The sequence below is a fragment of the Salmo salar genome, chromosome ssa21, assembly GCF_905237065.1.
Source record: "Salmo salar chromosome ssa21, Ssal_v3.1, whole genome shotgun sequence".
In the NCBI taxonomy this organism is placed as follows: Eukaryota; Metazoa; Chordata; class Actinopteri; order Salmoniformes; family Salmonidae; genus Salmo; species Salmo salar.
In genome coordinates this window covers 15,478,052-15,488,416 of record NC_059462.1, presented here as the reverse complement: position 1 = coordinate 15,488,416, position 10,365 = coordinate 15,478,052, and the positions used below count along the sequence as shown (strand labels likewise).

Below are 10,365 nucleotides of genomic sequence, written 5' to 3'. Positions count from 1 at the left end.
ACCTGGTCAGTCTTCCTTGGAAAGAGCAGGTGTTCTTAATGTTTATTAGCACTTAGTGTACATATTTCCAATGCTACTTTAAATGAATTAAAAAAAACGAAACGTTTGTAGCCTATTCCTTCTGGGATGGAGAGACGAAATCAATCACCGCTGGGAGGAAACTAGGGCAGTAAGGTATTCGACGCCCCACGAAAGGCTGTTTGCACACTGAGTCGTCGTGCATAGCATCTACAGTACCGATAGGCGTACGCTTGGACGCCGATTTTTTTTTTTTTTTAGTTGTGCATTCGACAGAGAACTTGGCATCCGTAGCGTTGTGTCACAACTTTGATATGTTAACTGCTGGCTAAACGGGAAAGACCGAGTTGTGCTGGCGGCGTATTGGAACAGAGCAGTGACTGTTGTTTTGATCCAAGAGTTGGAGGTAAAAGTGGGAGTTCCAGAATTCATAAGAACGCAGAGTAGCCTAATGGATCACTGAACGAATGAAAAGTCTACGGTATATTTTGTACGGTATAAGTAATTTTTTGAATCCCTAATAAAGACTGATGAAAGTTGACAGCTGCTCGGAGGGGCAGGGCCATTCATGGTAAGAGATGTCGAGTTACAGAATGATCTTAATGAAATTGTACTTTAATGTCTGGCAAAAGTTATGCGGCGAACAACTATGACTTCATTGTTAATAGGGCTCGCCCATCCGCAGCAGGCACTCGGTCTTTTGGGACAGCTCTAGATGTAAACCTGTGCATTTTTTTGTTATCAAATATGAATAATTGTGTGTTTTGCTTGCCTTTCATTAGTCCGAGGGATTTTATTAAACCTATGCAGCTAGACATGGAAGAAAATGGGTCCCAAGGAACTCCACGACGACGACGATTCTCTGGCTCTAGGTACAGTATGTGGATTCAATATGGGTTTAAGATCAGAGGGTTCCTGTGTGAGAACTGTCAGTTTTTCTTAGCTGTAGTCTACTACATTATTGTTCACTTCAGGATAGAAATTGTCACCGTTATTTGGAGGTGTTCTAAAATGCTTAGATTGATGATGACACTTACAAAAACGTGTATATTAGATCATTTATGGTGGAATTCTTGAGATGACATCAGTTGGAAAAATATGGGACTTTTGTAGCCCATGGTGTCTTATGTCATTCCAAATCCTTATTCAGGTCAAACCTTTTACAAAGCTTCACTGGGATTCCATCCCTTCTATGCCATTATCTACCCCCCCCCACCCCCCACACACACAAAAAAATACAATGTTGCAATACATTTTCTAGACATGTTGCAAGCAAATTGCAATTGAATGACATAATTGCATGTCTAAGACAAAGAGTTTGACTCATTTAATGGTCCACAACCAGAGGGGACAGATGTGCATCGGCTATATTGAGTAAATGTAGTCAGTAACTGAAGTAACAGTTGTTGCAGACATTTCAGTAACCTTTGAACTCCACTCATTTCCTGCCTTCTGAGTTGTTCTGAGAAATTGCCTTGACCACATGTTGGGGTCATGGGAAGCATTTTGGAGGAAAACCAGTGTGCATCTCATGTGCGTTCTAATCAACGTCTGGTTATTTTATTCATTTATATTCTAAAGTCTTTTGGTCGGTAATTGTATGGATGGATGACCTCACAGATATATCATCATATTTCAGTCTCAATATGGAAAACTCAACAACTGTGGAGAAATGGAAACTTCCCATGAATTGCTATTAAACCTTCAAATTCTGCATCTCATTCCTAATTAAAATCATAATAAATCTGCAGGCCTGCATTGCATGCCAAGGGAGTGAGCAGTGACTTTATTAAAGCTTGCAAAGAACTTTGGGAGAACTCACTCCCAAGTTTAAGAGCAAACGCCTCCGACCAACTGGAATACAGTCAGCTGACATCATCTTCAAGCAACCGGTCTTGAACCAAATAAATGGGAAATTCCACACTGTCACAGTCATAACACTTTTAAAGAGATCCTCGTTGACTCTTATTTATTTGACATTCAATATTAGGCGAAAGACACGTTTAGACCTCTCCTCGTGGATCATTTTGTTTTACCACCAGTGGTATTTTTTGGGATAGGTGCTTATCACGAACTCCACATAACCACACAGTAATCAAGTGCTGTAGTTTCAGCTTTTGATATGTCGTTGTAGAATTGTGTAATTCGGTAGCAGAGCCCCTCTCTGGCTTTCTAGAGTAGCAGACTACCCAATTCAGTTTGTTATTTGGAAATGAAAGCCAATCTCCATGAGCTGTTCGGGGGGGGGGGGATACATGTGTGCCGGTTTTATTTGTGGCTTCTCATACTTTGAGCCACAACTGCTTCTGAAAATTCCCCCACTTTTCAAGTGCAATGACTTGTGGAGACATCATGTGGCCCTCCACACCATGCTACATTTGTTATCCTACTACAGACACTTCCAAAACACATGCCCTTGTCCAAGGGTGGCAGTTTGTAGTACAAACATGCATAGCTCTATGAACACAGTGACATTCACTTGAGGATTTTCCAAATTCGCCTCAACTAAATAATTGTATGTCTAGTTCTGCTTTGGCCGTTGGAAAGGTTACTTAATGTCTGCTAAAAGACAGTATCATATTGTCACAGCAGCATCTGTTTGCAATGACATCTGGTGTCATTTTGAAATTCTTCGCTTGGCAACTTTGCATTTCTGAGTAGCGCTGCACATACAGTGCATTCAGTAAGTAGTCACACCCCTTGACTTTTTCCACATTTTGTTGTTACAGCCTGAATTCAATTAAATTCATTGACTCATTTGAGATATTGTGTCACTGATACCCCAAAATGTCAGCCGAATTATGTTTTTAGAAATGTTTACAAATTGATTAAAAATTAAATTCTAAAATGTCTTGAGTCGATAAGTATTCAACCCTTTTGTTATGACAAGCCTAAATATGTTCAGGAGTAAAAATGTGCTTAACAAATCACGTAAGTTGTATGGACTCACACTATTTGCAATAATAGTGTTTATTGCACATAGAGTGGGGTACAGAGATGACTACTCCATCTCTGTACCCCACACATACAATTATCTGTAAGGTCCCTCAGCCGAGCAGTGAATTTCAAGCAGAGATTCAACCACAAAGACCGGGAAGGTTTTCCTATGGTTTGTTATGAAGGGCACCTATTGGCAGATGGGTAAAAGAAAGCAGACACTTAATATCCCTTTGAGCATGGTGCGGTTATTCATTTTACACTTTGGATGGTGTATCAATACACCTAGTCACTACGAAGATACAGGCGCCCTTCCTAAATCAGTTGCCGTAGCGGAAGGAAAACGCTCAGGGATTTCACCATGAGACCAATGGTGATTTTAAATGACAGAGCGAAAAGAATTAAGGCTGTACAAAATACAAATATTCCAGAACATGCGTCCTGTTGGCAATAAGGCACCAAATGAATACTTCAAAAAATGTGGCAAGGAAATAAACTTTTTGTCCTGAATACAAAGCATTATGTTTGGGGCAAATCCAAAACAACATCACTGAGTACCACTTTTCATATTTTCAAGAGCAGTGTTGGCGGCATAATGTTATGTATGCCTGTCATCAACAAGGACTATGGAGGTTTTTTTTAGGATAAAAATAAACAGAATAGAGCTAAGCACAGGCTAAATTCTAGAGGAAAACCTGGTTCACTCTGCTTTCCACCAGACACTGCAAGACAAATTCACCTTTCAGCAGGACAATACCCTAAAACACAAGGCTAAATCTGCACTAGAGTTGCTAACCAAGACACAATTGAAGGTTCCTGAGGAGCCTAGCCATAGATTTTTTTTTTTTATACCGATTTAAGTCCAAACTGTGAAGACTTAAAAATGACTGTCAAGCAATGATCAACAACCAATGTGACAGCATTATAAAAAAAAAATATATATATATTAGTATTGTACAATCCAGGTGTGCAAAGCTCTTAGACTTACCCAGACTTACCCATCGCTGCCAAAGGTGATTCTAACATGTATTGACCCAGGTGGTTGAATACTTATCTAATCAAGATATATTAGTGGGGGTAAATAAAACATTTCTTCCACTTTGACATGAAATAGTATTTTGTGCAGATTGTTGACAAAAAATGACAAATCCATTTTAATCCCACTTTGTAACACAACAATGTGGAGAAAGTCTAGGGGTGTGAATACTTTCTGAAGGCTATACAGGCCTATATAAATGTAGGATCTTGATTTAAAAAAAAAAAAAAATTTTATCACCCTGTTGCAGGAGAACTTTCCTAGGAAATGTCAAACTTGTAGTGTAAAAAGGCTTCTGATGTTTTCATTTGGACATTTCAGAGTTGAGTTTTCCTTATGAAAAATGTATCAGCCCCTACAAAAATGTCCATTAGTTATAATGCACATAGTAATTCACACTTCCTGTTGCTGCAGGATTATTTTCCTGTTGTAGCAAACTGCTGTAGCAAAGATCCTACATCTGTACAGGAAAGGAGTGCAGAAGGAGGATGGATGGTTTATAGATTTTCCTCCATGACAGTTGAGTGTTTTATTGGTGACATTCCTCTCCCTATCCTCCCAGCTATGTGAAGCCCTTGCTGATAATGAGAGACACCTTTTTTACCATGATCTCACATTGCAGGCTTCCCTCGGAGTGGAGCCGAGCGTGGAATTGGTGAAGGTATTGTGAATCCCCGCAGCTGTTTCCAGACACTTTAGCAGTCCAAGGGCACAGCTGCATTTTAATTCAGTAGCTTTATTCCCACTTAACTGCATCCAGTGAAGATGTCATAAGTCTAGACCCTGGCAAATGAGAACCCTGTCACACATTGTAGAGGCTCAACTATTTGGACCTTTCTGTTATAGGTCTTCTGTTCTGAGTTGAAACTTTGCAGGAGTATAAATGGATTGGGTCTCAGCAAATATTTGGACAATTAATTAAGTTCACAGTAGCCCTATTCAAAGTGGTTGAAAGCTATGGCGAGAGGGATGGGCTGAATTCTACAACAGATAAATATTAGGAAAATATAGCTGCAAGCTGAAATCATTGGGGTCAAAGTTACTGTCCCATAACCATATTTTGTGTTATAACGCCACAATTTAGCATACTGGCAGCAGTACGCCCTTATAACGAGCTACTGCACACCCATGTTTTCCATGGTAGAGGGTATAGGTCTTTGAGGCTAAAGTGTTCGCTGTGAGGAGAGGAACTTGTGAAACTAATACTGCTGTTTCAAATCCAAGTTTGCCATTTCAAACCACTTTGATCTGTGCTACTGTGAGCTTAATTAATTGTCCAACTATTTGCAGAGACCCAATCCTTTTATACTCCTGCAATGTTTCAACTCAAAACAGAAGAAGACCTAAAACAGAAACGTGCAAATAGTTGAGCCTCTACAAACAGAAGTGTTATCATAAGTCTAGACCCTGGCAAATGAGATCTCTACTGGATGTAGTTAAATGGGAATTAAGCTACTAATGTAAGGTTATGATAGCATAGACAAAAGCCCTCAGAGTTCTAGCATTTGCAACATTTTCCCCTTGAAACTTTCCTGAGGGGTGAAAGCCACTCTGTTCAGCCAGGAAAAGAGTTTCCAATTGGGCCAGGAACTACTGTAGGTTACAAATTAAACATGAAACACTGTGTCACAAACCTCTGAAAGCCAATCGAGGACAGCATGTGTCATTCCCTCACTAAATGCGATGAACTTATTTGAAAATGAACACGTTTCAAAGTAACTTTTCAATACAGAATAGTATATACTGCGTTTTGATACAGCATTTGTGCGATTATGATTAGGCCTATACTATTGTACAATGTTGTTCATCACATTATTTACGGTACTGTTTGACAGACTCAATAGAGTAGATAAAGATATCACACAGGCCTTGTTGTTTGTAGTTTCTGTGAAGAGGTCAGTGGCATTCCAACGGCCACCCACACCACTCATAGCAACGGCATTAAATGTAAAGGAGAGGCGAAATCACTGAATTTGGCCAGTAGGAAAAGGAAAAACTTCTGTTAACAGAAATGTAATTGAGACCTTAAGACAAGCTTGTGTTTGCTAAGCCCGTCAGGTCTTGGGAATACAGAGGCTTTTATGTCTTGTGGATGGGATGCTTTATGCCTCAGAGGGCTAAAACAGACAGTGGCCATCATCCAGAGAACAGGGAATAATGGGTCCTCTTTGTTGAAGCCAACGCACTGACCGTAAATACCAATGAGAGCTTATTACTGGAGTTGTACTGGGTTAGTATACAAAATCAGTCAACTATATGTTCAAATTTCGCCAAATGAATTGGTAGGCTTGGCTATTCCAGGAATTTCTGTGCTCGGTTTTGATACCAGAGAGCACGTATTCAACACAGATTCCACGCAATCGCTCTGTGCAAATGGCGTCATAGTGCCTGGAGAACACAAATAGTCAATACTGTGTATGAAGTCTTGGCCCGTGCTTTGATTCTGTTGTGTACTCTTCCAACACATAACAGATGGAAGCCACCTACCATCCACCTTCATAACAGAGCCTTTTGTGTTAAAAAGGTCAGAGAGAAATAGGACGGGCTGAATAAAAGTATGTGAAGCAAATCTCTAGATGGCGCTATTCTTACGCACTTTATCATTTACCAGTTGTTCATTCAGTATATTGAATATGTCACAGAAGCAGACATTTCGCAGCCATTAACCTAATGGTTACAAACGTGAGAAATATGCATCTTTCATAATGAATGCTAGTTTATGGCACTGTGGCCCATGTATCATTTATTTTTATTTTGGGATTTCCTCTGTCTTTTACTTGGAAAACTGTAATCACAAAGCAAGATCGTAGATACGTTCCCATATAAAGCTCTTGGCCCTTTGACATTTTGTAAAGCTCCAGTGCCATGTGATGAGCATCAGGGGAGACTGCAGAGCAACAGGCTAATGCTTCTTTGATAAACACTCCTGTATAGACAATGCAGCATTGTCTCATAAAAAATTGAATGCAGTGTGATTATATATTAAAATTATCACTCAAGGGGAAATGCGCTCTCTTCTCCTGCATTTTTATGTAAATGTTGACCTCCCAGAAAGGACAAACTTGTTCCTCTTTTTCAGTGGCGTACACAGTTTACACTCTTAGAAAAAAGGGTTCCAAAAGAGTTCTTCGACTATCCCCATAGGAGACCCCTTTTTTGGTCCAGATAAAACCGTTTTTGCTTCCAGGAAGAACTCTTGGGTTCCATGTAGAACCCTCTATGAAAATGGTCCTAAATGGAAACCCAAAAGGTTATACCATGAACAAAAAAGGGTTCTCCTATGGGGACAGGCGTAAAAACCCTTTTTAGGTTCTAGATGGCACTTGTAGTGTAGGCAGCTGAAGCATGTGTATGTGATGGGTTTACAGTGCATTCAGAAAGTATTCAGACCCCTTGACTTTTTCCACATTGTTACATTACAGCCTTATTCTAAAATTGATTTTAAATTGTTTTCCCCCTATTCAATCTATGCACAATACCCCGTAATGAAAAAACAAAAACAGGTTTGAAGATTTTTTTGCAAGTGTATTAAAAAAACATTACATTTACATAATTATTCAGAACCTTTACTCAGTACTTTGTTGAAGCACCTTTCGAGTCTTCTTGGGTATGACCCTAAAAGCTTGGCACACCTGCAGTTTCTCTCAAGCTCTGTCAGGTTGGATGGGGAGCGTTGCTGCACAGCTATTTTCAGTTTTCTCCAGAGATGTTTGATCGGGTTCAAGTCCAGGCTCTGGCTGGGCCACTCAAGGACATTCAGAGACTTGTGCCGAAGCCACCCCTGCTTTGTCTTGGCTGTATATGCTTAGGGTTATTGTCTTGTTAGAAAGTGAACCTGCTCTGGAACAGGTTTTCATCAAGGATCTCTCTGTACATTTCGCCATTCATCTTTCCCTCGATCCTGACTAATCTCCCAGTCCCTAGCGCTGAAAAACATCCCCACAGTATGATGCTGCCACCACCATGCTTTATCATAGGGATGGTGTCAAGTTTCCTCCAGACGTGACGCTTGGCATTCAGACCAAAGAGTTCAATCTTGGTTTCATCAGACCAGTGAATCTTGTTTCTCATGGTCTTAGTATTTCAGGTGCCTTTTGGCAAACTCCAAGCAGACTGTCATATGCCTTTTACTGAGGAGTGGCTTCCGTCTGGCCACTCAACTATAAAGTCCTGATTGGTGGAGTGCTGCAGAGATGGTTGTACTTCTGGAAAGTTCTCCGGAGAGACCATCGGGTTCTTGGTCACCTCTCTGACCAATACCCTTATCCCCCTATTTCTCAGTTTGGCCGGGCGGCCAGCTCTCGGAAGAGTCTTGGTGGTTCCAAAATTCTTCCATTTAAGAATGATTGAGGCCACTATGTTCTTGGGAACCTTCAATTCTGCAGACATTTTTGGTACCCTTTAGCTCTGACATGCACTGTCAACTGTGGGACCTTTTATACAGACAGGTGTGTGTGCCTTTCCAAATCATGTCCCATCAATTGAGTTTACCACAGGTGGACTCCAATTAAGTTGTAGAAATATCTCAGGGATGATCAATGGAAACAGCAGGCAGCTGAGCTCAATTTCAAGTCTCATATCAAATCAAAGTTTGTCACATGCGCCGAATACAACAGGTGTAGACCTTACTGTGAAATACTTACTTACAGGCTCTAACCAATAGTGCAAAAAAGGTGTTAGGTGATCAATAGGTAAGTAAAGAAATAAAACAACAGTAAAAAGACAGGCTATATACAGTAGCGAGGCTACATACAGTAGCGAGGCTACATACAGACACCGGTCAGTCAGGCTGATTGAGGTAGTATGTAGATATGGTTAAAGTGACTATGCATATATGATGAACAGAGAGTAGCAGTAGTGTAAAAAAGGGGGTGGTGGGTGGCGGGACACAATGCAGATAGCCCGGTTAGCCAATGTGCGGGAGCACTGGTTGGTCGGCCCAATTGAGGTAGTATGTACATGAATGTATAGCTAAAGTGACTATGCATATATGATAAACAGAGAGTAGCAGCAGCGTAAAAAGAGGGGTTGGGGGGGGGGGGCACACAATGCAAATAGTCCGGGTAGTCATTTGATTACCTGTTCAGGAGTCTTATGGCTTGGCGGTAAAAACTGTTGAGAAGCCTTTTTGTCCTAGACTTGGCACTCCGGTACCGCTTGCCATGCGGTAGTAGAGAGAACAGTCTATGACTGGGGTGGCTGGGCGTCTTTTGACCATTTTTAGGGCCTTCCTCTGACACCGCCTGGTGTAGAGGTCCTGGATGGCAAGCAGCTTAGCCCCAGTGATGTACTGGGCTGTACGCATTACCCTCTGTAGTGCCTTGCGGTCAGAGGCCGAGCAGTTGCCGTACCAGGCAGTGATGCAACCAGTCAGGATGCTCTTGATGTTGCAGCTGTAGAACCTTTTGAGGATCTCAGGACCCATGCCAAAATGTTTTTGTTTCCTGAGGGGGAATAGGCTTTGTCGTGCCCTCTTCACGACTGTCTTGGTGTGTTTGGACCATTCTAGTTTGTTGTTGATGTGGACACCAAGGAACTTGAAACTTTCAACCTGCTCCACTACAGCCCTGTCGATGAGAATGGGGGCGTGCTCGGTCCTCCTTTTCCTGTAGTCCACAATCAACTCCTTAGTCTTGGTTACGTTGAGGGATAGGTTGTTATTCTGGCACCACCCGGCCAGGTCTCTGACCTCCTCCCTATAGGCTGTCTCGTCGTTGTCGGTGATCAGGCCTACCACTGTTGTGTCGTCTGCAAACTTAGTGATGGTGTTGGAGTCGTGTCTGGCCATGCAGTCGTGGGTGAACAGGGAGTACAGGAGGGGACTGGGCACGCACCCCTGTGGTGCTCCAGTGTTGAGGGTCAGCATGGCAGATGTGTTGCTGCCTACCCTCACCACCTGGGACGGCCCGTCAGGAAGTCCAGGATCCAGTTGCAGAGGGAGGTGTTTAGTCCCAGGATCCTTAGCTTAATGATGAGCTTTGAGGGTACTATGGTGTTGAACGCTGAGCTGTAGTCAATGAATAGCATTCTCACATAAGTGTTCCTTTTGTCCAGGTGGGAAAGGGCAGTGTGGAGTGCAATAGAGATTGCATCATCTGTGGATCTGTTTGGGCGGTATGCAAATTGGAGTGGGTCTAGGGTTTCTGGGATAATGGTGTTGTGAGCCATTACCAACCTTTCAAAGCAGTTCATGGCTATGGACGTGAGTGCTACGGGTCTGTAGTCATTTAGGCAGGTTGCCTTTGTGTTCTTGGGCACAGGGACTATGGTGGTCTGCTTGAAACATGTTGGTATTACAGACTCGGTCAGGGACATGTTGAAAATGTCAGTGAAGACACCTGCCAGTTGGTCAGCACATGCCCGCAGCACACGTC

General features: G+C 42.0%; 1 protein-coding gene across 2 annotated transcripts in view; it reads left to right on the top strand.

Annotated features, from left to right (window-relative positions):
- The first annotated feature begins 214 nt into the window (after positions 1-214).
- Positions 215-10,365, top strand: part of cobll1b (cordon-bleu WH2 repeat protein-like 1b) — a 34,238-nt gene continuing 24,087 nt past the window's right edge. The window contains exons 1-2 of one of the 2 annotated variants that reach the window (XM_014164118.2): positions 215-589; positions 801-890. In XM_014164118.2, the coding sequence (XP_014019593.1) occupies positions 845-890 (46 nt within the window). In that variant the 5' untranslated portion in view covers positions 215-589; positions 801-844. The remainder of the gene's footprint in view (positions 590-800; positions 891-10,365) is intronic. The other variant, XM_014164119.2, reaches the window with a different exon arrangement.